The 26789-nt window shown below is 53.0% G+C and overlaps 3 protein-coding genes across 5 annotated transcripts in view; 2 read left to right on the forward strand and 1 right to left on the reverse strand.

The window, feature by feature from the left end:
- MAPK8IP1 (mitogen-activated protein kinase 8 interacting protein 1) overlaps positions 1-22477 on the forward strand; it is a 53961-nt gene extending 31484 nt beyond the window's left edge. For all 3 annotated transcript variants that reach the window (XM_075065271.1, XM_032775099.2, XM_032775101.1), the window contains 10 exons: positions 568-801; positions 10549-10630; positions 11318-12193; positions 14150-14225; positions 15757-15929; positions 16345-16454; positions 16664-16783; positions 18909-18979; positions 19666-19764; positions 21086-22477. In XM_075065271.1, the coding sequence (XP_074921372.1) occupies positions 568-801; positions 10549-10630; positions 11318-12193; positions 14150-14225; positions 15757-15929; positions 16345-16454; positions 16664-16783; positions 18909-18979; positions 19666-19764; positions 21086-21158 (1914 nt within the window). In that variant the 3' untranslated portion in view covers positions 21159-22477. The remainder of the gene's footprint in view (positions 1-567; positions 802-10548; positions 10631-11317; positions 12194-14149; positions 14226-15756; positions 15930-16344; positions 16455-16663; positions 16784-18908; positions 18980-19665; positions 19765-21085) is intronic.
- The window catches only part of CRY2 (cryptochrome circadian regulator 2), a 208057-nt gene that overhangs the window by 78627 nt on the left and 102641 nt on the right, over positions 1-26789 (forward strand). The gene's annotated exons all lie outside the window — the stretch shown is intronic.
- Positions 22908-25231, reverse strand: FREY1 (Frey regulator of sperm-oocyte fusion 1). The gene is made up of 3 exons (XM_032775113.2): positions 24802-25231; positions 24075-24148; positions 22908-23142 (listed from the first exon to the last, which is right to left on the reverse strand). Exons 1-3 carry the CDS (start codon positions 24864-24866, stop codon positions 23006-23008), a joined length of 276 nt encoding a protein of 91 aa, XP_032631004.1. The 5' UTR covers positions 24867-25231; the 3' UTR covers positions 22908-23005.

Here is a 26789-nt window from a genome sequence, read left to right on the forward strand (position 1 = left end):
AGGGGAAGGGTTGGCAGTGTGATCACCTGGGACTTTTAAAGCTAGACTGGGACAGAGTCTTGGAGAATTTATTTTAGGAACCAGTCCTGCCTTGGCCCTTGGGAGGAGGAGCTGCTGGATTAACAGGATCTTTCCGCTGCCTGTGATTCTCTGGAGGGACTGATTTTCAAACTGTGTGTCTCTGGTATACCTGTGTTTCTCAAGGTATCAGCCAGTGCAACCTCAGTGCCCCTGTGTCCCTCCCTCCCTGCCGCTTGTTATGAACCAGAAAATAGCCATGTTGCTGCAATTGTAGCTGCAGTGTCTGGGCAGGGAGCTGAAGCAGTTGGGTGAATAAAGAAGCTGCGTGAGTGCCCCTGTGCCTGCAGTGGGGGAATATGGATACCTTTGCTTTTAGCTGCACTTGGAGACTTGAATATTTTTTCCTGTCCCCTTAAATAAAAGGCAGCTCAGACTTGCTGCTGCTGCGTCCCATCTCTGGCTCCCTCCCTCTGGGGCTGATGTGATGTGTTGTGACTGCCCCACCTTCCCTCCTAGTCTCATGATTCTGTCTCTTAATCCTCCCAGAGCCATGTGAGCCTGCAGACCAATAGCGGCCTGGGGGTGGGCGGCGGGGAGGCGAGCCGGCTCCAGGCAGAGATGCTTCAGCTAGACCTGATCGATGCTGCCGGGGAGACCTCTGCCGAAGAGGAAACCGCCCCAGAGCCGCTCAAGAAGGAGCCCCCGCCGGTAACCATGGACACCTACAGACCCAAGCGGCCCACAACTCTCAACCTCTTCCCACAGGTGCCTCGGACCCAGGTAAGTCCAGGGGACCAGGGGCCTAGAACCTAGGGTGATGATGGGTGCAGTTAAAAGCCCGCTCTCTCTTTGCCTGTCCCCTGGGCTCCTAGGGAGTGCAGGGAGGATTCTCAACCTCTTGATGGTCCCAGATGCCAGTCATCTCTTTGGGGCCTCAAGCAAGCTCAGCAGTGGCAATAGCAACTGGGGAGATGAGAGCTGCTGGGTAGTATTGGGCCTCGCTCCAATCTGTGTAACTCAGCCCTTGGTGTGGGGTGAGGAGGGGGTTAATCTCTTTTCCAGAGGCTTTTGTTTGGGATGACACAGCTCGGCTTGTGAATGGAAGCAGCTGAAACCATGAGAGTGACGTGGAGGCAGAAAGTGGGGGTGGGGAGTTGAAATCTTCTCCCTTGCTTTTAGGTTGGAGGTGTTGAATGGCTGGAGAGTCAAACATCCCTCTCCTCTGAGATCATTCGTTAATCACCTGATAATTGGGTGAGGCTTGGAGGGATATAGTGTCCCCTTGCCGAGATTCCCAGCCAGCATTCCAAGAAGGCAGTACCAGAATACTTGCCTGGCAGAGATGCTCAGCCAGGGCCTTCTGCCCTGGGTATTGTGGGGTTGTCCAGGGTCACTTTGTCCTACTGACCCCTAGAAATCATTGTCTGGAGTGCAGAGGCAGTGATGGTTCTGGGTGAGTCACCACAGGATAGTGACAGAGTCCTGTTGGGGCACTGGTCAGGTAGGGAGTGGCGGGGCAGGAGCAAAGAGTCAGCCTCTGGGCGGGGATGAGGAGTCTGAGAGAAGGTAGATAGGGGCATAGCCATGGCAAGTCAGTCTGGTGGTGGAGAAGGGATTGTGGGTTTGGGAGGCTGGAAGAGTCTGAGGAGGCTGGATTTGAGGTGGAGCAACTTTGGGAGGCCATAGGGGAGAGCTTCAGTAAATGAGACATGAAGTGACAAATTTATGAATGAGCCATTGAGCAGAGTGTGCTAGGCCTGAGGTGTGTGTGTGCATGTGGAGGGGGGAGGGAAGTCATCCAGGAGGACATTCAGGGCAAAGCAGCGTGATAGGTACTGGAAAGCTTTGGGTTACAGCAAGGAGATGGATGGTTCAGCTGGAGGCTACAGGTTCAGCTGGAGGCTGTAGCAGGGCTATCTCCCTGCTTGCTTTCAGAGGGAAAGTCAGGGCTTAGCCTGGTCAGGATGTGGATGGGAGATAGGGTGTCCAGACAGCAAATTTGAAAAATCAGGATGGGGGGTGTGGGTGAGTAATAGGAGCCTATGTAAGAAAAAGACCCAAAAATCGGGACTGTCCCTATAAAATTGGACATCTGGTCACCCTAATGGGAGAGCTTCTAAGTCTGAAACTACAGGGGCTAGTGCAGGTATTGTGGGTGACTCCGTCGGGGATGCTTGCTGACCCCTATGTCCCAGCACAGTCAGTGCTAGAGAGTACGGTGCTGGTGCTCTCTTCTGAGTGAGATAGGAGCCCAAGGTCCTGACTAGTGGCGCTTCAGGTGATTCCATTCTGTCTCCCAAAATTCCCCCTGCAGTTTCAGCTTGATGAGAGATGCTTCTTCACTTCCTCTCCTAAACAACTAACTGTGAGGGGGCTGCATTTCAGTGTTGTGTGCAGTGCTTGTGTGCACTAGCAGGAATCCCTTTGCTCGTCTGTCTCCTGCAGAGTTTGCAAAGCAGTGTACGGTGCGATACATACGGAAGGTTATATTTATCATTCGCTGTTATTGAGAAGTGGCTTCTCTTGCCAAGTAAGAGGATTTTCATCCTGGTGACATTCAGCTGAGAAGAATGAAATGAGAGGCAGGTGCTTCTGTGTATGACAGATGGGGAGGAGTTGATGGATATGGCGTCGGATTGCATCCACATAAAACTGGCAGCTGAACTTAAATTTCCAATTGAGGCACTGAGGAGAGGGGAACATGGGAGAGGAAAAGGGGACCAAGGATAGAGCCCCCCAGCCATAGGGTGGTACAGTTAGGAGCTATCAGTGATGGCAGAGGAGAAGCAGGCTGACATGAGATGGCATGGAACTCAGGAAGGTGCGAGACCTTTGTGGGGAAGGTGATGTCAGTGTGGGCAGAAGTGCTAGAAATTGAGGTGGGAGGGTAGGCAGGAGGGAAGGAGGCTTGGAGGAAGTAGGAAGAGGGAGGTTTGGCAGTCACAGAATTACAGCAGCTGCTTGCCATTCTGGAGTGAGAGCAAGTAGCAAACCCTTGGCAGAGAGGAAGGGGAGCCAAGGTAGAGATGGAGCAAGCAGCGGGCACCAGAGAGGGAGTGAGAAGATGAAGTCTGGTCTTTACAGCTCAGAGGAGAAGACGAGGTCTCTGGAGGGCCTTGCTGTCCTGTTAGCTTAGGGCTGGGGGTTCTGTTCTGTCACCTGAATCAGGAAGTTTGATCCAGGAAGCCAGTCCCTGGTGAAATTCCAGGGCAATGGCTTTGGGGAGAGGCATAGTGTGGGTGTCCGAGGGGGGTGTCTGTCTGATTTTCTGTGTGTTGGGGAGAACGGACAGGTGCAGAGGGGGGTCAGAGCCAGAGGGATGGGAGTGTATGGGGAAATACGGGTTTGGTGCAGAAGCTGAGTGGGTTGGTGGGAATGTGCAGTGGGAGAAGACGGTGCATGGGGGTGGAAGGGAGAATGGGAGGAGGATGGATAGGACTGGGGGTTAAGATGGGTGTGTGCAGTGTGGCAGGGGTTGGCTAGGGTGGGGAGCGTCCATGTGGCTGAAAGGCCCTATCGAGCTGGCTGACCTCACTGACTGTTGAATTGTTTATGATGCTATTTCTCTTCATTGTGCTGCAAATGAGGGCTGAGTCGTCCTTCCACAGAATGTGGTTTGAAACTTGCCCCAGTTATGTTCCTGTTCCCCCTCTTCATTGCAGTGTATATAGAGAGCTGTGCCTGGCTGCCCTCAGAGGCTGTGGAGACTGTACTGGGGACGGGGGCTTTGTCCAGGAAGGGCCTTCACACCTGGCTGGGGGTTGTGGTCTGCCTCCTGGGCTTTTCACTGAGGGAAGACTGTAACTGGAGCCACCTGGGGCTGGATCTCTGGGGGCTGGAAACCTCTTCTCATTTTGATCTTGTCCAGGAGCAATGCTGGTCTTAGACCTGGTTGGTCAGCATGCCTCCCCCACCACCCTTGGAGCAGAACTAGGGGAGAGGGGGGGTCTCCAGGCCAGTCAGGTTTTCATGCAGGCTCCTTTCCAAGTCGCTCTTGCTGTCTTTTAAATCAATTGCTCGTGGTCCTGTGCACGTGGAGCTGCCAGATGGACAGACAAGTGCAGAGCCCGAAGTGCCTGGCAGTGACAGCTGGGGCCTGCTGTAATCCTTTCAGACCCTGAGTCCACAGAACGGGCTTGAGAGAGTAGGAATCTGAGCGTCACATCCTGGCAACACTCATTTTTTTCATGTTCTCTGTGTGTGTATATATCTTCCTACTATATTTTCCACTGCATGCGTCCGATGAAGTGGGTTTTAGCCCACGAAAGCTTATGCCCAAATAAATTTGTTAGTCTCTAAGGTGCCACAAGTACTCCTGTTCTTTTTGCTGATACAGACTAACACGGCTGCTACTCTGAAACATCCTGGTTAGTGTTGCTGGCGCAGGGTAGCCTGAATAGGGACTGACATGGTGGGGCGCTGCTGTGCAGAAGCTAGCATTGCTGGCTTCTTGTTATGGCAAAAGGAAAATAAATGTAGAGAGAGGATCCTAGTGAAGAGGGGATGCAATGTTGGTGCCAGAGGGGAAGGCTGGGTGACGGTAGAGAGGACCAGCTGAATGACAGGAAGCCTCTTTGATGTGGAGTGTCTGTCTCTAACACCAGGATAATACTTCCTCACGGCTTCTGCTGTTATGTAGAGTAGAGCAAGTGGAAGAGCCCTCCTGACAGACAGCAGCGAGAGTCACTGTGGGAAGAAGAGATTTCTTCTTCACTTTCACTTCCTCCTCTTTGGATTTGCCATTATAACCTCTTTGTAAGGGGGCAGCAGCCAGCATTTGCCCTGAAAATACTATAGTATCAGATTAGTGACTCTAATCAACGCTTCAGGTCTTCCTCTGGAGTTGGATGAGGCTGGGGGTTGCATATGTCACTCAGAGACCCGGTAGGTTGATTGGTTTCAGAGTAGCAGCTGTGTTGTCTGTATCCACAAAAAGAACAGGAGTACTTGTGGCACCTTAGAGACTAACAACTTTATTTGGGCATAAGCTTTCGTGGGCTACAGCTCACTTCTTCGGATGCATAAAATGGAACACACAGACAGGAGATATTTGTACATACATAGGTTGATTGGGTCAGAAATGCAAACACAAGTTCAGAATAGTTCTAGTCTGGAAAGGGGCTAGGGGTCATTCTACATTTCAATCACAGTGTGTGATTGCAGCTTATGTGGACACACTCAAGCTAGCCTTTTTCTTACTAACTCGAATACTGGAGCAGTGAAGCCATGGTAGTGCAGGCTTCAGCATGGGCTAGCTACCTGAATAATTGTCCAGATGGCTTGTACAGCCTATGCTGAAGCCCATGGTGCCGCAGCTTCACTGATCTAGGACCTAAGCTATCTAGAGTATGTCTACAGAACCTGCAGTCACACCATACGATTGCAGTATAGACGTACCCTCTGTACCAATGGCCCTTTTTTTCCCCCACAGCCCTGCTCCCCTGCACATGTACGTGTATTAGAGTCAGAATTGCTCACTTCAGTGACTAAAACACATTCTTACTGCTCTGTCCTCTTGTTAGCTCTGCAAAACCTACCTGGTTCCGAGAGGGTAGGAGGGTCGATCCTCTTCGCATCAGCAGCATTTTTGTTCTGTTCTGGTGGCAGAACCTGTGTTATGAATTGCTGTGTGTGACATGGAGAGAGTCCCACTTGGCCAGGGCCTGCTCTACTGTTTTTGCTGCCCCAAGCAGTGCGCCGAATTGCCGCTGCAGACGGCGGGGGCAGTCTGTGTGCTGTTAGGGCGGCCTGCGCGTTTCCACAGCGGCAATTCAGCGGCAGCTTCTGTCTTCAGCCGGAAGACAGAAGCTGCGCTGCCGCGGACAGCGGAACATAGAAGCTGCTGCCGAATTACCACAGGCGCGGAAATGCGTGTGTCGCCCTAATGGCACATGGACTGCCCCTGTGACGGCAATTCGGCACGCTGCTTGGGGGCAAAAACACACGGACTGCCGCCCCAAGCATCTGCTTGGAATGCTGGTGCCTGGAGCCGGCCCTGCACTTGGCTCTAGGGTGACTAGACAGCAAGTGTGAAAAATAGGGACATGGTGTGGGAGGGTAGTAGGCGCCTATATAAGAAAGAAGGAGCTGAAACTGGGCCCCATGGTGCAGTGTCTCTACCTCTGGGCCTGCAGTATATCCTGCTGCTGCAGCTGATGGTGAGGCTGGGCAAATTCAGCCTCTGCTTTTCCCTATGCCCCCAATGATCTCCCCACAAAAGGGTCTCTCAGAGATGCTTGTGGTCCCTGTTGACTTGCCCATGGCTCTCCTTTGCAGTGCTGCCCCTCCCTGGGACTCCACTCACTCCCTAGCTGATCTGTCTAGCCTGAGGTGCGGTAGGCATGTTTAAAAAGAGTTTGTCTTAGATCTCCATTATCATAGGCTCTGAACACCCCACACTCCTTAGTGTGGCAGGAAAGCACTCTTCTCCCCTCTGTACAGGTACTAGAGAGATGAGACTTACCCAGTGCTACACAGGAAGCCTGTGGAGGAGTCTGGCATTGAACCAGGTCTCCCAAGTCCTAGGCTAGTGTCCTAACAACTGGACCATCCTCTGGGTCTGTTGGACACTTATATGAGGAAATAGGAGGAAAGGGCACTGACTGGCTTCTCAGAAGGCATGTCAGGTGGTGACAGCAGCAAGATGAGCAGGGTAGAGGCAGGGGGTTGGGAACTACATTTAATCTCTTTCCTTATTGCAATAGCTTCCTTTGCCTCTCATTTGGGGCAGATGGCTCTCAACTGATGCCTGGTTCTGCTGCTTCCAGACCCTTCCCCTCACAGCCAAGCTCCCTCTTCCATTTGGGTAGAAAAAGGGGGTTAGGTTTTAAACAGGGAACACATCAATGTTCCCTCCCACCCCAACTGGTGTAGAGACTGCAGCCAGGATCTGCTCAGAGCCCTCCTTTAGCATCCCCACCATTAGGGCAGGGAGGGGGCAAAGCCTCATATAGTCTTCCAAAGGCAGGGGCTAAGACCATCCGCTGGCTTCAGTCCCAGGCATCCCCCATAAACTCAGTTGCACTCACCACTTTATGGTCCCAGGAGCCAGCCTGCTGCTGCTGTTTGGGCAGCTGTCCTGCCACTTTCCAAGCTGCTACTTTCCTTCTGTGTGGGAATCCTCCGAGATGGATGCTCCAGCTCACTGGAGCACATGGGGGTGTTCCCATTTATACTGCTCTGTTCTGGGCTGTGGGATAGACTCCCAGAGCACCTTGGCTATTAGGGCGATCCCAGCCACTCCATGACACTAACTATCATCCAGCCCAGGCGCTCATACTTCTTCCCCTCCGTCTCTCTGTGGCTAAGTACTGGGCACACCTAGGTGTGTGCTGGGCCCCAGTGAGCTGACATAAGCTCTGGTGTATGACGGAGTGAGGCGCACCTCTGATCTCCCTCTGGTGCTGCCCAACGGTCCTCAGTGACAGGGGTGCTTCTGACTCCATTTCCCGTCATTCTAGGGGAGGATCTGCTGAGCTCAGATGCAGATTCCCTCCCCTGACCCTTGGAGTGCCTCAGATCTCAGGGTGAGAAATCAATCTGCCAGCTGCTGGGACCAAACACCTGCTTGATCAGACTCTGTGGGGGCACGAGAGTATCTGGTCATCCCCGATTCAAGCCCGTTGTGGCTCTCTTTGCATTTCCGCGATGGTAACCAGAATGCATCCTATCCCTGGGCAACTGCGCAAGCTTCCTGCATTCTCTATGCTGGGTCTGGTGCATCTGATCCCCCCCCCCCCCTACACTCTTATAGTCCCCCTGGCCAGCTCATGCGCTGATGGAGAGAGGGCTGGGAGCTGCTACCTCCTCTGTAGCCAGGGCTGCCCCTCTGGGCACAGTGTGCAGGAGCCCTGACAGAGGTGGTGAGTATGGCAGCTTGGCTGGCTGCGATCCCATTCTGACAAGTGACTGGGATGAGTCAAATGGGGCACTTAGTTCTTTGCGCTGGCATGAGCAGGGCTTTTGGGGTTATGCTGGCAGCCTGCACCAGCCCTTCTCGTTCTGGTGTGGGGGGGGGTGTCCCCCTTCCTGGGCAGAGGGAAGGAACTGGCAGACTCTTTATATAGCATGTGCCTTCTCAGAGGCTTCCCATGCCAAGGGTTCTTTGCATTTGGAAAGGGGCACAAGGTGACTATTAGGCAGCTCAGAGGCTCTGAGCTAGAAATTCCCTAGCAGATCTGAATCCTTCTCTTTGGGGGAAGTGTAGGAATGTTAGGAGGATCTGCAAACCCTGCTGATAGCAGAGAAAATCCAAAGGGTCCTAGAGACCACACACACACACACACACACACACACAAAGTGCGACTCCGCCTGAGTCAATATAGATCCTGCAGCTGGGGAGAAATAACCCAAAAGCTCGATCCTCAATGGAAGGGGAATCCAGAGGGCAGATTCCTTCTTCCTAGGCTGAGAGAGACTCTGTGGGGATTGGAGGAGGGGGAGCAAACAGGACAGGAGTTTACAATGAGATGGCTGCAAAACACCAGTGATATTCTGTGGGCTGGGTATGCAAAATCAGTCCCAGACTGGGGACTTTGGAGAGACCTCACCTCTGATCCCACACTCAGTGGTGGGGCCCTCAGTCCCAGAGAGCTCTAATTCTGGGACTCGAGGGGTCAGTTTGAGGTGAGATTACTAAGGCTCTGTCTAGGCTGGCTCAGTGATGACTAAACATGAAGGGGGAAGGTGACTGAAGGATGTAAACCCCGAGGAGGGGAAGGAATCTTTAGGGCAATATACTGAGGTGTAGCTAGAGCAGTGGGTGAGACTAAGAGGGGATATTTTGATTTAACCTTGGGAGATGCCTTGACACTGAGATGTGGATGAGTCTACAGAGGACAGGGTGGGACTCCCAATGCAAGATTGGGACAGAGCCCTAGAGAATGTGATGGAGGGTTTAGAGGGGCCATGGGTCTGCTCTGGCACAGAAGGGAGAGGGATACCAGACTAGATGGTCCGTCTCCCTGTGGTGGATCCTGTTCACTGGGAATATGTCCACACTGCAGCTGGGAGCGAGCCTGCTAACCTGGGAAGACAGACTTATGGGTGCTAAAACTAGCTGTGTGGACACACGGCACTGCCAGAGTCTCAGGCTAGCCACCCAAGCTTGGACCTAGAGTATAGGATGGCTTGAGCTCTGGTGGCTAACCCAAGCTTCTGCTGGTGCTGCACCATGCACACTGCTGTTTTTAGGACACTAGCTCAGGCCCTGCTAGTGTGCTTCTGTCTGCCCGGGCTGGCAGGCTTGCTCCTACCTGTAGTGTAGACCTACCCCAGTGCCCGCTCCTCAGAATTCGTCAGCTAATGCATGGAAGCAGCTGGTGGGGGTTGTAGGATCTGGCTGTGCTCATGGTTTCTCTAGCTCTGCCAGAAACACTCAGGAGTAGCAACTGCAGGATGCTTGATGCCCCGTACCAGCTTGATTCTCTGAATGGCATCTCACTGAGGCCATGTCTACACTGGGAAAATGCATCAAGTCCCCCTTTGGATTAACCATGACCAGCTAATGTGTTTTTAAACACGCCTGCCTTATCCAGAGGAAGGGCAAAATTGGGTTGAACATCACAGTAGTTCAGACATCATAGTTATGGTGTTTTCTAAAAAGATGCAGTTTCCCAATGCAGACAAGGTCAGAAAGAGCAGGTCCTGGGGCAGGAACCGAACAGAGTGACCTTTGTGGCCCTCATGCCCAGGGTGGATAGGCAGCTATGTTGCCCATGGGGGAAATGTTGGTCCTGGCGATAACACGTCATTTTTTTCTTGCCTGGCCTGCTGTGATGGGAGCAGAGCGTATGTACAAAGTGCTGGCTGTGCCCTGGAGAGGTGTGGGACACAGCAGAGGAACAACCACTGTGTGTACATACTGCCTGCCATGCTCACAAGCATTTCTCTTGGCCCTCTATGCCCAATGACACTGAAGGGCTTGTACTTCCTGTGCCACAAGTGTCTAGAGCTTCTCACACCAACGATTGCCAGACGCATGACCTGGCTTCTGGCGCTCCCCAACCACGGGTTAATGTGCCTCTCATTGGTGGTTCAAGTGCACTAGAATTCATGAACTCCTCTGGTAACATGGCCAGTAAAGATCACAAAGTGAATGTTGCGGGGAAAGAGCATGCAGGTGAGAGACCACATGCACAGTGTGTAGATGAAAGGTTTGGTTGGGATTTTCCTGCTGAAGGAAAACAAAATCTGTGTGGGTCCTTGGGGCAGTGCCCTGAGTGCCACTCTAGGGTTGCGGTACAAAAATCCAGATCAGGTTCTTCCTCATTGTTCATGGCTCGTTCCCTCCTGCCTTGAGTTAGCTCCCAAGCTACTGCCCAGGCTTTCTCAGCAGCGTCTGCAGATCTGGGATTAGCTTGTGGATCCATCTGAGCAGCCAGATCCTCTGATGCACATGGACAATCGTTGGCTGATGTGGAGGAAGACTGGGGAAGTGGAGTGGTGGGCTGGGGGAGGGACAGGGCATCTTTGTGCCATGCACTGTTTACTGTTCCAGCTACAAGGCAGCTTTGTTCTTCTTCTCAGGACACTCTGAATAACAACTCTCTAGGGAAAAAGCACAGTTGGCAGGAGCGGGTGTCCCGGTCATCATCCCCCCTGAAAACTGGTGAGTCCAGGCTCTCAGCAGGAGGCTGCTTCTCTCACTCTCTCCGGTTTTCCCCTTCTGTCTCCTGGCAGTTCCTTCAGTGCCTGGATCTCAGAGGAGCAACCGCAGTCCTGCATCCTCCCAGTGCCCCTTCCCTCTGGCCTGTGCCCAGTGAGGTGGGTGCTGTGCTTATCCACAGGCTGATGGAGGAACATTTGGCCAGCTGGGAGTTGATTCCCCTCTGCCCACCACCTTTTATTGGGTACCTGCCCCAGCTGGTAAATTCCTTCCTTTCCTGGTATCCTGGGTGCTCGTAGCATTCCAGCTTGGACCAAAAGTGAGAGATGGATTGTACTCAATGTTCTTGTAGCAGCCTTGGAGCATGAATAGCTATTCTGGGGTTAGCGATCAGGAGGCAGAGCCCAGGATAAGCTCCTGTTCCTACTGCGGCCTACGGATATGCAGAAGGGTGATCTGAATATTATTTAGCTGGCATGGGATATAGGCTCAGCAGGGAACTCTTCTTGGGCCCATAACCTCAGTCCCAGACCCTGAGTGGGGGGATTTGGGGTGCGGGAGGGGGGCTGGCAGCAGCTTGGGTATGTCCTCACTGTGTATCCCAGCACAGAGTGCTCCTAGGCTGCTTGTGCTCTGGATTTGATGGATGGATATTGCTCTTTTTCTCTCTCCCTCTTGCCCACCCCACAGGTGAGCAGACCCCTCCCCATGACCATGTTTGCCTAAGTGATGAGGTCAATCACCAAAACAGCACAACCTCCACCAAAGATCGGGGCACATCCACAGAAAGCCCGTGCCGGCGCACAGCCGCCACACAGATCGCCCCTGCCTGTATTGTGTCTTCCCGGGTGCCTGAGAAGCACCAGGCTGCCGGCCGGCTCCCACCCCACAACCCCAGCGTGGTGGTGGTGACGAGGGGGCCAGAAGCCCACCGGGACCGCATCCGCTACCAGATGGACGTGAGGCTAGAGGCCACTGAGGAGATCTACCTGACACCTGTACAGAAGAACTCTGACCCACTGGAGCCTGAGAAGCCCTTCCTGTCACAGTCCAGCGAGAACCGCATGTCCATCAGTTCCGACATAGACACCTCCAGCTACCCCCCACTGATGGGGAAGCCCAACCCCTCCATCAGCGAGGAGGACGAGGTGCTGGACTACATGTCCTCGCCTGAGAAGATGAGCCTGCCCAGGACCTCGTGCAGCAGCAGCAGCAATGGTGGCTACCGGCATGGGCACAGCCTCCAGAGGGCATCAGTGAGCTCAGACACCAGTGCCCTCTCTTACGACTCAGTCAAGTACACGCTGGTGGTAGATGAGAACGTGCAGCTGGAATTAGTCAGCCTGAAGCAGTGCTACTCAGGCTACAGCGACGAGAGCGACTCAGCAACCGTCTACGACAACTGCGTCTCTTCACCCTATGAGTCGGCCATCGGTGAGGAGTATGAGGAGGATGCACTGAAGTGTGATTCGGTCTGCCTGTCTGAGGACTCCACCCCTGAGGCTGACATCCATTTCTCCAAGAAGTTCCTCAATGTCTTCATGAGTGGCCGGTCGCGTTCCTCTAGTGAGTCCTGGGCTAAGTGGGGAAGGAGGAGGATGAGATGAGATGAGACTCAACATAGATTGGGCTCCTCCTCCAGTGAGTGCTGAGCCTGGGGGTGGGGTTTGGATGGCAGAGGGCTTTGTAACTGTATTGCAAAGTGATCCTGGTTTTCCCCCCTACGTCTCCCCCCTTCCTATTGTAACCGGACTTTTAGTGTCCAGTCAGTACATCTGACTGGAAACTGCCAGGTCTCCTTTTCGAGTGGACTTTCCAGTCGAAAACTGGACACTTGGCAGCCCTACCCATCACTCATTAATTGCAGCAACCTCCACTCTTGCAAGTGCTCTACAGTCTGAATAGTTACTTGCATTGCTTTGAAATTTGGGGTGCCTCATTGGGGTTCAGGGTAGCATTAGTGAACCACATTTGAGGTCATTTGACAGAGAGGTTCCCAAATTACAGGTCTCCCCCAAAAAGCATGAGTTAGCTTCTGCTGCCTTGTACTGTTAAACAGAGAGGCACTAATGACTGGGTGGGTGAATCACAACAGGCCTCTTGACTGTGAACCCACTCGTCTATTAACAGAACTAAGAATAAGTTAATTACAAGCCCCCACCTAAAACAAAAGGAGTTTTGGACTTGCATCACATCAATAGTTTGATCTTTAGGTGTGTGTGCAAAAAAAAAAAAAGAAAAAGTAGTTACCTGCACAGTATAACCTGCTTCAAATAGGATATGCAGCCATGTCCCTCTCCCTGTTCTCCAGAAATGCCCCTTTGGCCTCTACCAGGTGAACCATCTGTGGTTTGCTGGCTGAGAGTAGTGTACCAGGGAAAGGGTGGGGCTTGTGTGAGTCCCCCACTGGCCACCAGTCATATCCCCTGCAGCTTGAATTTCCCCCTTGGCTGCCCCACTCATATTATCACTCTCCCAGAAATACACCCCGTCTCCACTAATCCCTGTTCATATCCTCTGCCTTCGTGGAGTTCGCTGGACACAAGTCCCGTTCTGATGAACCACAGCTGGTTTGTCAAACAGGGACTTGCAAGCAGGAAGCCTCCGCTGGTTCTCCAGCTCTTGGGGACATTAGTGGAGACCAGGGTCATTTCTAGGGGATAGGGCTGGGGTGAGGAATGTGATGACTCCCACCTCATTTCTGGCCTTTGAGATGCCTGAGGAAATTGCCCACCTTTACCCCACTACAGCTCTGCTGTCCAGTTCACTGGCCAGGACTCAGCAGAGAATCTGAGTACAACTGGGGCCAAGCCCACTTTATGGAGGCCAAACTCTGGCCACTTAATTCTCCTGTGATCTAGCGTCCTCCTGCGAGTTCTGTGCAGGTGCCCTGGGTAGAGTCTGTCTGCCAGCTAGCAGTTCCTGCATGGCCAGTTCCATAGTGCTCCCCACCCGCCCCATGCAGGAGCTACAAAGGGCTTCCTTTCTCCACTTGACAGTTGCTCAGTGTCACCTATGCAAAAGCAGCTCGTGGGCCTCAGTCCTTTTGTACACGAAGCCACCAGCTCATTTGTCTCTGATTTGGCCCCCTTGAGCAGCCCAAGATGGAATGGGCTCAGGAGAACTGAATTTCCAATGTCACCCAGAGGGTCGCTGCAGGGCAGGGCAGGGTGTGCTGTGAGGAAGCTGGCTTTGCTGCCTGGGCTGTGCCTGTTTCCAGAGACCTTTGGGTGCGAGTGCCTTTCACCAGTGTCACACTGAAGGGTTTTCTGGAGCTTTATGCCAGGCTGAGTTCTCTGGTCCTCAGCTGGGCATGAGGAGAGACACAGTTCTACCAGACACACCTCTCTCCCCTAGCTGGCATTGACACACCAGTCCTGAATGTAGCACCCTCTGCTGGGATGCCACATAAGGGAAACCTGGAGTACATGCCAGGGCACAGCTGCTCCCAGAGTGGGTCCTGAGATCAGTCTCCCTCACTCATCCCCCTAGAGACTGTAATGTTCCCCTTTGCATACACAGGTGCAGAATCGTTTGGGCTGTTCTCCTGTATGATCAACGGGGAGGAGCAGGAACAGACTCACCGCGCTGTCTTTAGGTGAGTGTAGACACACCCTACACCCCAGTCCATTCAGCCTTTCCTCCCAGACCGCTTGTTCGGCCTCTAGCCCAGAAGATGGGGGAAGGGGGGACTCCTCATGACAGCTGCTGCTCTGTGCCTGGCTGTACTGAGCCCAGTCTAAACTTCTCCTTCCCTCTCACCAACATGCTTCTGGGGGAGGGGGAGCACCAGTGACCAAACTCTTGTAATTGGCTCGTATGTGTTCCAATTCCAGCTGGTGTACAAGCTAAGCAGTATCAAGCCTGGTCACGACTGGGGTGGGAGACCTCCAAGGAAATCTGGAAGTGCTCTGGGCGATTCAGTAGGGGCCCCTTTTCAGTGCTGACTTCAAAGCTCCAGGATGGTATTGAGGGCACTGTGCTGTCTGTAGATTATAACCCTCATGGTCATTAGGGATGCCCGAGCTCTAGTCAAGCCCCAGTGTGCTGGCCAGTTGCAGCTCTGGGGAGGCCATTTTGCCTGTTTCTGTCTGGCAGTGTGTAACAAATGTTGCAGTCACATGCAGTATCTTTGGGGCTCGTAGGTATGAAATCTATGAATGTGTTCCACTCCCCAGGGGAGTGTTACCACAACTCCAACAGGAACTAATATCAGTGAGGGGTGACTAAGGCAAGTCATGGAGACTAAACAACTCTAAAGAGATACCATCCTCTGCAGTGGTTTGTATGTACTGCTTCAGACTGGCTTTTCCAGAGACCAGGAGACACAGAGGGCTTTGGTATAAAAGGCTGAGCTTGAACTGACTCCAGGCTTTCTTTCTGACCCAGCAAGTGGACAGGACCTTCTGTCCAAGGGGTCCCCAACCCTTATGGAAGGGTTGGAAAGATGTTGGTCTACTAGGGCCCCATATGATTGATGGGTGACTCCTGGTATGGTTAGTGTGTGATTAAATTGGTTTGTTGTTCTTTATTACGTTTTGTCTCTAATGCTTTTAACAGAAGAATAAATGGGCTTGCTTAGAAAGAGCTGTGTGGTAGCTTGTAGCTGCTGGCGATGCACTGCTCACAGCCCTCGGGGAGAGACAGCAATGCACAGGCACTGGCCGTTAGACAGACAGACTGGCTTGCTGGGGATATCACAGAGTAAGGGCAGGGAGATGTGCAGCCTTAAAATCCCTGGGCAGAAGGGAGTGGGACAAGGGCCCTTTAAATTACCACTGGAGCCCCGGGCAGTGTGGGTCAGGCACCGTGGATGGGCTGGCAGGGGGGATGCTGACCCCCAGCCCCATCCCTTCTGCCTGAGGTCCCGCCCCTTCCGGGGCCAGAGCGGCCCCCCGTACCTGTAAGTGTTGAATGTTACTTTCACCCCTGGGTGATGGCTGGAGACCTGACTGGGCACTCTGGAGTGGACCATGGATGGGGGTTGGGAGGATATACAGTTGCAGTTACTCTGAAACTGTGGCACAGAGGATTCTCCATCTCTCCCTGTCCCTAGCTGCTAGGTAGTGTTGTAGCTGCTAAGCAACCAGTGCTCCTGGTTGGCAAAGTGCTGGTGATTCCCCCCTCAGGTTTGTGCCTCGTCATGCGGATGAGCTGGAGCTGGAGGTGGACGACCCTCTGCTGGTGGAGGTACAGGCAGAAGATTATTGGTACGAGGCCTACAACATGAGGACAGGTGACCGGGGCATCTTCCCTGCTTACTATGCGATTGAGGTCACCAAGGATCCTGATCACATTACAGGTACTGGGCCCCTCTCTATAGCTCGCATGTTGCCTCTCAATCCTGACCTACAGCATGTCCCTTGCTATTCCAGCCTATGGTCTCTCCTGAGCAGAGGCTGCCAGTCTTGCTGGGGTGAAGAGATGATTATGTTGTGCACAAAGTTCAGCTAAGAAGTAAATAGAGACCTTGCCAACTTCTGTTCATAGCTCTGTGTCCCAGGACCTCTGCCTGGAACTTTAGGAAGGGTGCATCTGTAGCCCTGGGATGCTATGGGTGTATGCGTGTTGTGTGGATGCGCACTGATGCCATGGTGGGGAGGGGGGGTTTGCACACCTTTGCACTGATGCTGTGTGTGGGGGTGGGGAGGGGGCACTGTGCACTGATATGGAGAGGGGATTGCACATTCTCATCTGCTTTGCACTTTATCTTCCAGCCCTGACCAAGAACAGTGACTGGATGGATCAGTTCCAGGTGAAGTTTCTTGGCTCAGTCCAGGTTCCATATCACAAAGGCAATGATGTGCTGTGTGCGGCTATGCAGAAGGTACAGCAGCCCCTGAGTCCTGACCTCCCAAGGGGGCAAAGAACCTATATTCCTACCTGCAGAGCAAAGGGCTTTCTGGGAAGATCTGGGAGCAAGGCGATCATTTCCCTGGGGATGAGAGGGGGCTGAGACCTCATTTGGGGGAATGAGGGTAGTAAGTACTCATGTGGTTTGTGAATGTGATGGTCTGTCCCTTTGTCTCCTCCCAGATCGCCACCACCCGCCGCCTCACTGTGCACTTTAACCCACCCTCCAGCTGCATCCTGGAGATCAATGTGCGAGGAGTCAAGATTGCTGTGAAATCTGATGATTCCAAGGAGCAGAACAAGGTAACAGACCTCCCGACCCTCAGTTCTGCTCACATACATCTCGGAGCTATCCCTGCTCCACCTGATCACATTCTCAATGCCCAGCATATCACTCGCCAATCATAGCTCCACATTAGCTCATGCCCACTAAAATACGGACAATATTCTTATAAAAGCAATAAGAGATCCCTGATTTGCACCTCTTCCTAACTGGTTGTTCCTGGACCCCAGAAATGCACCCTGAGGGGCTGGAATTTATATAGCAGGATCCACCCCACCCAAACACAACAGGATCTACCTCCCAGAGCCCTAGCTTCCAGTCCAGCCTCCCAGCCCCTGAGGGGAGCAGAATCCCCTGCCCACCAGGCCCTAATACTGAGGTCCACCCTCCCAGCCAGTGGGTGCACTACTTCACTGGAATGTTAGTGAGCTGAGCTGCTCTGATAATCTGTGAGCTGTTTCTAAACCCTTCTGCTGCTATTTTGAGTGCTGCTCTTGGATCTGAGCAGCAAAGCTCTTTAGATGGACTTTGGAGGCTTCTGATTAGTGTTCTGCATAAGTAGCCTATGCAGAGCCTGCAAGAGGCAGGTGCGGAGCCACATGAGGCCTTTAGGCAAAGCCATTCAGAAAGCCTTTCCAAATGATGATGCAGTTTTCCTGCTGGAGTAATTCAAGGTTGCCAGGTACTAGCAGCCTGGATTTTACTCAGACTGTATTTAAGGGACACTGTCAACTTGATTATTTTTAAAACTAATATTTAAAAATTCCAGTTTCTGATAGGGCCCTTTAAACAGTCAGGCCTGAGTGATGGATTTAATTCCTGTTGTTATTTTACATTCCCATTGTGCCTAGGAGCCCTATTCAGGGACCGGGAACCCTTTATAGTGGGTGCTGTACAAAGAGAACAAAAAGATGGTCTCTGCCCCAAAGAGCTTACAAGCTAAATAGAAGATGAGACCTCAGATGGACAGAGACAGACAGGGGAATACAGAGAAACAATGAGACAACATTGGTTGGCATGATGGGCAGTGGTCTCAGCACACTAGGAGCCTAACTGTTGTCAGGTTTTTGGTAGGTGTCACAGGTGGATAATGACTTGAGTGAGTTTTGTGGGTGTTCACAGGGAGCTCCTCCAAATCAGATGGGGCAGCATGGGAGAAAGTGCAAAGGTGCTAGTTTGAAAATGTAACAGGTGGGTGATGCAGCATTCTGAAGGGATGTGAGCAGGGCAAGGTTGCCTGAGAGCCTGGAGGAGTATTTTAGCTGTGGGAAAGGCTCTAGCTTAGAGATGTTAAATTATATACATACATATAACTGCTTTTCTGCTCCCTGGGTGGGGTTTATAAAGGTCTTTTCAGCAAGGGAAAAACTGACTATACAGGGGAAACAGTGACACTGTTAAATGCACAAAGGAAACATAGAGGAATTGAGCAAGAGCTCTGTGTAAGCTCAAAGCTTGTCTCTCTAACCAGAAGTTGGTCCAATATAAGAGATGCGCATGCGCGCGCACGCGCGCACACACACACTCGAGAAAAATGCTATACCCGCTGTGAATCCTAATAGCTGTCACTGATGGGAATCATGAGCCTAACCTGTAACAAGAGCAGCTATAGTCCTTCCCAGAAGAGCTGTGATTTCACAAGTAGACAGTGCCTCTTGCAAGTTCATGCCAGGGGGAGGCTCAAGCTACCAGCTAGAGCCAGGAATCATGCCTACAAATGCTGAGCAAGTTTCCCCCAGCTCTGACAAGGCACCTCAGCCCTCGCTCACAACACCCCCTGAAATTCCAGGCTCAGGCGCCGCGCACAGCTGTGCTCACGCACCTAAGTCCTGATATGTTATCCGACTCCTGGATCCGCCCCCACTCCCCGCAGTCCTGGCCATGCCTCCCCAACCCTGACCTGCAACACCTCGCTGTATTGCAGTCCAGACCTCTACAAAGCAGTCACCAATTGTCAAATTGTATGACGGTTTGTGATGGGCAGAAATGGGGTCAGGCCAAGAGACGCTTTCATGTGGGACCTGATTCTGGATCTCCATGGGTGAGAGATGGCCAGCATGTCACCCTCCTGCGCCCCACAGTGGCAGCCCTGTATCACCCTAGCAGTACAGGCTGAGTCTGACAGCCCTTTTCTCTGTCCCACAGGGTAATAAATGTAGTCACTTTTTCCAGCTGAAGAACATTTCCTTCTGTGGATACCATCCAAAGAACAACAAGTGAGTGCCCACAGGGCCAAGGGCCTCCATGATCCTGGGGGAGAGAGGCCCCCTTCCCTTATAGACTCAGTTGTGTTCCCTGGGAGCAAGGGTGGGAAAGGGCAGCATTCCAGCTGTCGTCGTCGTCCTCCTCCTCCTCCCTATGGGTTTCCCTTCCCTATAAATGCTATGCACTTTTCCCTGCAGCTCCAGGTGTGGACCAGCCCTGGGAGTTCGATGCTTTCTGCCCCGGGGTCTTGTGATGGTTAAAAGGTATTTGCAGTAGGTTCCAAAGCTGGGGCTAGGAAGGTGCAGTGAGTGATTGTTATTGGACCAAAGCTGAGTCACTGGACAGTGGAAGGGTTTTTCCTGTTGGGAATTTTCCCCTTTTCCCCATTTCATTGTGCCCAGGCCTGGGCATTTGCATAAGCGTCACAAGTGACTCTTTGGGATCCTTCCTTCTTGGGGCTCCCCAGCCGAATATTGTCCCCCTGCCACCAGAACTAGACTGGCTGGATCTCAGTTTCTATGCTCTTCCCACCTCTCCCCACTTCCCAAAGCGTAAGTCGCTCTGCTGTGAATACTTCCTGGCTCCTGGGCTGTTGTTCTAATGAGGCATGCAGCCTGGGAGGCAGGCAGACCTTCCTCTGCAGCACAGCCCTGTGCATGGCCTCCACTCCAGCCTCACCTGCTCTCTTCTCTCCCAGATATTTTGGGTTTATCACCAAGCACCCAGCTGACCACAGATTTGCCTGTCATGTCTTCGTCTCAGAGGAGTCCACCAAGCCACTTGCGGAGTCTGTAGGGTGAGTCCCGGGGGCGGCTGCAGGAGGGGATAGATCTTTCTTCTCTCAGGAAGCAGTTTCTAGTCCCTGCTCCAGGCTCCATTTTCTGCCTTAGTTATGAGACTAGGCTGGGCTGTTCCCTGGGGAGCTGCTGTCGTGCCTTGAATTGTGGTGCTATGTACCATGGGCTGTGGACTGGCGCTGAGCTGAGCTGAGGGTGGGGAGCTCTGGTTGGGGCAGCCAGAGAGAGTGAGGATTAGGTTACTTAAACCCCCAGGTATTTTCCATGGCAGTTTGGTGCTGTGCAGAGAAGATCTTGGGGCTGACATCCTCTAGGGATAGGGGCCAGTTAGAGCAAGACTGCTGTGCAGCGGACACTGGACCAAGAGCCAACAACTGACTTCACAGGAGGACCAACTAGCTGAGGCATTGTATGGTGATAACTGTTGCCTTGGGCTGGGTTGGAGCAGGCGCCCTAGAGGTGGAAGGCTCTGGATCCCATTCCCCAATCTCCTGAGCCACCCCAGAGTGGAGCACTTGTCCAGACAGGTTTGGAACTGCTGCTGAGTGCCACACAAATGCTCTCAATAGCGACACCATGTGGCTGACCTGAGTCCTTCTAGCTACTCAGTGTGAGGCCTATGGATCTGTGTCCATGCCATTCCCCACTGCTGTGCAATGTCAGGTGAATGGTTCAAGGATGGATTTGGTCTCTGCGTTTCCATTCACACATCAGTGCCACAGGGGGAGGAGCAAAGAATGGAGAGTTTGCAGGACTGCCACGGGCTGAGACCTTTGTCTTCTTATTGCCCAAGAGCTTTACAGCCCCCTGGAATCCTGGGAGTGACCAGCAAGAATAGGCTGCCTCGGTAACCCCCTATGACAGGAACAGGGGCCAGCAACAAGCCTGTGCTGGGTTAAAGGGAGCCAAACTCCAACAGCATTGAAACAAGCCCCAGCAGCTCTTGGGGACAGGATGTGCAGACTTCACAGAGGAGTCAACAGGGATGTGTAGGAGACTGAGAGATTGCCCCCAAAAGGAAAGGATGGAGACCATCACTGGAGACATTCCAGGCGGGCTGACAGAACCTTGGGAGATAGACAGCAACTAATCCTGCCCTAGAGGATAGACTAGAAAGCACCTAATGGGTTCTTTCCAGCTCCAGTTTCTAGAACTCTATGAAAATAAATCCCTGAATTCTGCTAGGCTCTGAAGGCCTGTTCAGAATCCCTGACCAAAGGGAGAGTATGCCTGCAAGGTACACGTGGCTTGGGTCGGGGAGCTACCAGTGCACCGAGTGGCAGCCGTGCCTCAGCCTGCTCTCTGCTCTGTCTGTTGCAGGAGGGCTTTCCTGCAGTTCTACAAGGAGTACGTGGAGTACACCTGCCCCACAGAAGACATCTACCTGGAGTAGGGACTGGACCGAGTGCCCTTCTGTACAGACAGGGCCAGCAAACTCGCCCATTCCCCATCATGCATGGACAAACTGCTTTGACACGAGGAGGAACAAAGCTGGGGATGGCTCCCTTGGTGCATGGAGCACTGCCTCTTTTCGAGACTCTCCTTCCTCGGGCTGGGGGTTGGGGATGGGAGGGGGAGGGGCTGAAAAATGGGGTTTATTGTAAAATACTTTTAGTTTATTATATTGAAGCAGCAGCACGGCTGTGGGCTCTGAAGGTGGGACAGGCAGCCTGGGGCAGGAATACAGCTGTAGCACTGGAGCTGGCCTAGGACAGAGCAGCCCTGTCACTGTGTAAGTGAGAGGGCTGGCCTGATGTGATGAAAGCACTCATCCTCCTCCCTCCTGGGTGCTGGAGCAAGAACTCCTCCCTGCTCCTGGCATGGCTTGTAGCCTTAGCCAGCTTTCTCCAGCTCCCTTTCTTGGTCCCTCAGGTTGATTTTTAACTCCAGGGTAGCATTGGCCTCGCACTGTGAAGCCACATCGGGTGCTGAGAACAGGAGCTGATAGGGCTTGGGCTGACCTGTTCCTGACTGAGGAGGAAGTGGGTAGCTCTGCCCCACCCCCTGAGGGGCAGGGGGGCATGGGCATGGCAGAGAGGGGTAACTGCTAAAAGCCTTGGAACCACTTGATGGGTACCACATGGAAGATGGACTCACCCCGTGCTCATCCCAGAAGGGAAGAGCAGCCTGGTTTGTAGCCTCCCTGCCATTTGCACCCAGACATCCTGAGAGAACCGCCTGCTTTCCAGGGGTGAATATTAGCCTGGGCTGAGACTCTGGGGCCCTATTTCTCCTCCCTGTAGAGGAGTGAGTGTGAGGAGAAGGAGCAGGGAGCAGAAGAGTCAGTGACCTCCCATCCTGTAAGGGTGGGAGGGGGACAGTTCCTCTAGGGCCCCCTGCCCTTCAGTCTCTAGGTTGGGGGGACTCCTCTGCTCCTCAGGGTGCCAGTGGCTGTGGGCTATTTGCATACTGGGATGCACATGAGAAAGTATGAGATGCTGAGAGGAAGCGGCTCTGGTCCATCTGCAGTGGGATGAGCACAACATGAATTCCTTCCCAGCTTCCACGATGGCAGTGGCTCCACTGAGGGGGAGAGGCAGCAGGAACCTGAGACATGAGCTGGGGCCCTGAGAAGAGAGGGAGCAGCAAGGGGCTCAGGACTGCAGGGAGCTGTGCTAATATCTAGGGGATGACACTTCTCCCCTCCAGTCAAGGTCTCTGGCCTTCAGCTGGATTTGCTGTGGTGGCAAAACTATTAAACATAAAGTTTCATGGAGCTGTTCTATATGTCTCTGTGTGTCACACCAGAGCCCTGGGCAAGGCCTGCAGCTCCTCTGTCACAGCCTTGCTACATGGACATCCCGCCCCCACCCCATTTTCTCCTTTCCAGGGGTCTCTTCACCCCTCAGAGAGTCCCACCCAGCCCCTCAAGCCCGGGGGGCTGCACAGAATGGCTTTCTATAGACAAATGATCTCAATTCTCTGTGCCTGGGATCCCTACCTCGACACTCACGCAGAGACAGGTTGCCTGCATTAGAGAGTAGGAGTAATTTTAGGGGCTTCATTTTCAGTTACACTGTTTCCAGCATCTGAAGAAACATCCATGGGAGTGAGGGCAGTAGTCTGGAGCAGTGGCAGCCCTCTGCCTTCACCTTCCTCACCCCGACCCCAACAGACATCGCTGAGCAGACCCTCAGTCTGCCTTGCTATACAGCACACCTTTATAAAGCAGCTAGTGCACAGGGTCAGAGCTGCCCATGGGGCTCGTGGAGATCCCACTGCAACAAGTGCCTGGGCAGCTCACAGGGCATTGTCATAATAATACTCTGCCAAATCTGACTCATCCCGCTTGCTCTTGTGTGCTTGGTGCAGGCCTGCAGGCTGCTTCCAGGGTGCTCGAGTCTGGAACTGGGGGTGCTTCGGCTTAATGCCATAATCTATGGAAGGACAGAGAGCTGGTGATGGAGAGAGGGAGAAACGCAGGGCCCAAAACAGCCTCGGTTGTGGGGAAACTGCCTGCAGCCACTAATGATCCAAGTTTGGGTCAAGTGCTCACAGGTATACACACACCCAACCCCCAGATGTGGTGTGTGCTTTTGGGAACTTCAAAAAGTAAGCCTGGGCTGTGGCAGCACCCCAGGCAAGGCTGCTCCTAGAGCAGTGCAGCCATCACTCTGCAGTAGCAGGCACAGCAACTTCTGTGCCATGCACAATAGCAGCCAGCAACAGCAGCTGCCTGTTAAGTGTCCATGCACAGGGAGGGAAAATCACTGCAAATGAGGGGCAATTGGCACTGGCTGGCTTCTCAGGGGCTTTCCCCTCAGCCTGGCCAGCTGAACTATGGGTGGGGGGCCGGGGTGCAGTTTGGACTCCCAGCCAGCTGCCTAGAGAGAGGCAGGCTGCTGAGGAGAGAGCTGCCAGTGATGGAGACCCTAAGTGAGGCTGTCTCACCTGAATTAGTCTTTGAATTAGTAATCTCCTACCACTCCAGGGCTTGCAGTGGCATTAGGAGAGTGAGCTGAGGCTTTGAAGTAGCCCCTTTATGCAGAAAACCAGGCTCTTCTATGCTCACTGAAGGGGGAAAGCCTGCTTGCCCCTGGAAGCAGGAGCCCTGCACAGGGCAAATCTTGAGACTCAGGCTTACAACCTTGAATGGCAGCATCTGGCCTCCACAGTCCTCTGCCTGGGAAACGAGCAGTGAGCCCATGAGGAAGCCACTGTCTTGCGCCCCTACTCCCCCCCCCCCCCCATAGTAAGCCTTCCTGTCGCATTCCCTGGCTGTGGGGACTTGGCTTTGATGGTGCAGGAGGCTGAATGGGAACTGTCCATGTCCCTTATGACAGCATGTTAGAGCAGAGTAAGTTCGTACCATCCACAAGGCCGAAGTGCTGCTGTGGGAGCTCCAGGGGAGCAGAGAAATCCTCAGGGACTGAGCTGCTGAGCCTGCAATAGAAATGCATGGTCAGGGGAGCAGGAACCTCCCAGGGCTGATGAATTCACTAGTCTCCTCCCACTGGCAGGGCTGGGGCTGCCTGCGCATTTCCAGTTGAACCTCAGCCTGGGTTCTGGCCACAGGTCTTAGGGTGCTGGGCATAAAAGACAGCAGCAGGGCTGGAATGAGACGGTGGGTAATTGCACTTGGCCTAGGAGCAACTTAGCCTACTGTTAGCACTTAAATGGTGGAGCAGAGCCAGGGCACCAGGAAACAAGCTGATTTGGCCAGGTTACATGCATTTAATGATTGCCCTTAATGTGGACAGGGTAACTTGTGCATTGGCTTCCTTCAGTGAGGGGTGCATTTTACAGCGTGCGGTGTTGCAGTGACAGAGGCAGACTCTGAAGGGAAAGGTGCCCCCTGGAACGGGGGTGGGGGAAGGTTTACGGTGCAGCAGATAGGTTGTGCACACTCTGGCTCTTCTGCGTGGTTCAAATGGCAATTCCCCCTGCTTTGACCTAGGCCTTGAGTCTCCAGCTCACCTGCTCCAGTTCCCACCTGCAGAGGAGTGGACTCAGCTCATGCCTGAGTCACCTGCATGTGTTCTAGAGCAAGCACCAGGGCAGGGAAGTGGACACAAACATTGCAAAGGCCACATTACCTTTGGGAAAGTGGCACAGGGAGCACAGCCCCCAGCAGGAGTGGCAGCAGCAGGTGCAAGTTCATGGATCCCAGCCCAACTATGCTGTGTCTGTGCAGAAGCAGGCTGGACTCAACCTATCCTCCTTTTCTTTCATTGGTTGTCTTTGATAGAACATAATGACATCATGAGGCCCTACAGTGACATCACAAAAGGAGCAAACACATGAGGTATCACCTGCACTGGTAGCAGGAGTGCTGGGTAACACATCAGGAGACACTAGCAGAAGGTGAGGCCTGGAGGTAGAGGAGCATGGCACCAAGTAGCAAGCAGGGGATGATGCAAGTGTTAGGGCAACTATATAATATCTGAACAATAGTATCCCCTTTGAATGTAACTGTGATGGCAACATAGCTGGCTACCCCATTCAGCCTCCTCAATGCACCTACCATCTCACATCACAGCAGCCCACGGAGGCTTTGAGAGCCTCCCTCTGAGGGCAGGACCCAGCACAGAGCCAGCCCCCTAAGCTAATTTAAAAAGGGTATCTCCTGCAGGAGCAGCTCTTAGACCTCTGCTCATCACATGCAGCCCAGGATCCAGAAGATCTTCCTGACACAGAGCAATCCATTACCTCCATACCTAACCTAAGCATCCTCCTGGGCTCCCCTCAGGCTGGCACTCCAGCTGGGGGAAAAGTGTGTCTAGGTAAGTGTGGCATTGGCAGTCACAAATGCACAACTCATGCTGTGTAGTCTCCACTGGATCCCCCACCATTCTGATAGAGTTCAGAATTGCCCTCATGTTTAACTCCCTAAATGTTTGCCTCAAAGCCTTTCTCTCTTCCCACAAGCCTCACCACTTCCCACAATGTGCATCTTCTCTGCAGTTTCCCTAGCTCCATCTATCTCACTGTAGATGTCGGCCTAAGCTGGGTGAAATCCTCTTTTCTCTCCCTTCACTAGAAGCCTCTGGACTGAATGGCGCATATTCCTCAGCCCCTGGCTCCATGCTGCCGCAAGCTGGACCACATGCTGTGTCTGCCTCCCGCCATCTAGTACTTGAAGTATACTGCATGAATGATACTATCCAAACTGGCCGGCCTGTGTTGGAACAGCCGTGAGGCCCAGGTTTTCTCTTGCTGGTCAATCTGATAGCCCTGCAGGGAATACAGCTGCTTCTGCTTCAAGCACTCCTGTGAGAAGTCCAAGCTGTACATGTTGCACGCTCACCACTGTAGTGTCAGGGGCCCTGAGGCCAGTTTAAGTAAGAGCATTATCCTCACCCAGTTCAGCCGCTATTCTGTGCCCCCCTCTGTGAAACAACTTCGTGCTGAGGTGTCATTCTGAATGTTGATAACCAGTGGGGAACTACTCAAGGTCTCCTGTTAGGTGAAAGTTGCCACAAAGGGAAGAGCTGGTAAGACTATAAGATGGTTATGATAAACTGAGCTCAGTGAGAGACTTATGGGAGCTGCTCAGACTGCAACAAACCCACAGTTCCTCTCTTGTCAGGGTATTCCCTAGAGAGAGAACAAAGGGGCATTGGCAGGGCAGGCCTGGAAGAGCAGCAGGGTGGTTGGGCATGACTGAGACTGCATCATCAGAGCTGGGCCTGGGAAACCCGGGACTAGAACACACCTCACACTCCAGGGCCAGACAGGCTGTAGCTGTGAATGGGAGTCTGCCCCCCCAGCTGCTCTGTGCATAGTTCTGGCAGAACAGTGCTGCATTTCCCTCTACCATTCCTCAGTCAGCAAAGATACTAACCACCTCCATTTCTTGGGTTGCTCTAGGGCTCAGCTGGGCCCCAGCCATTAAGCTTTGCACATAGGTAAATGTTTGTTGAATTGATTTGTCTGCACTCCCCGCATTGGCCAGCCTCCTCAGCATTGCTTTCCAGCCCCTGCCCCCCCCAGCTGGCAGCTGCTCAGCACGCCCTTTTAGTGTACATTAGCTGCTAGAAAAGCAATGTACAAACTGTGGCATACAATACCCACAGGAGAGCTG

This window comes from Chelonoidis abingdonii, chromosome 4 (genome assembly GCF_003597395.2).
Source record: "Chelonoidis abingdonii isolate Lonesome George chromosome 4, CheloAbing_2.0, whole genome shotgun sequence".
Lineage (NCBI taxonomy): Eukaryota > Metazoa > Chordata > Testudines > Testudinidae > Chelonoidis > Chelonoidis abingdonii.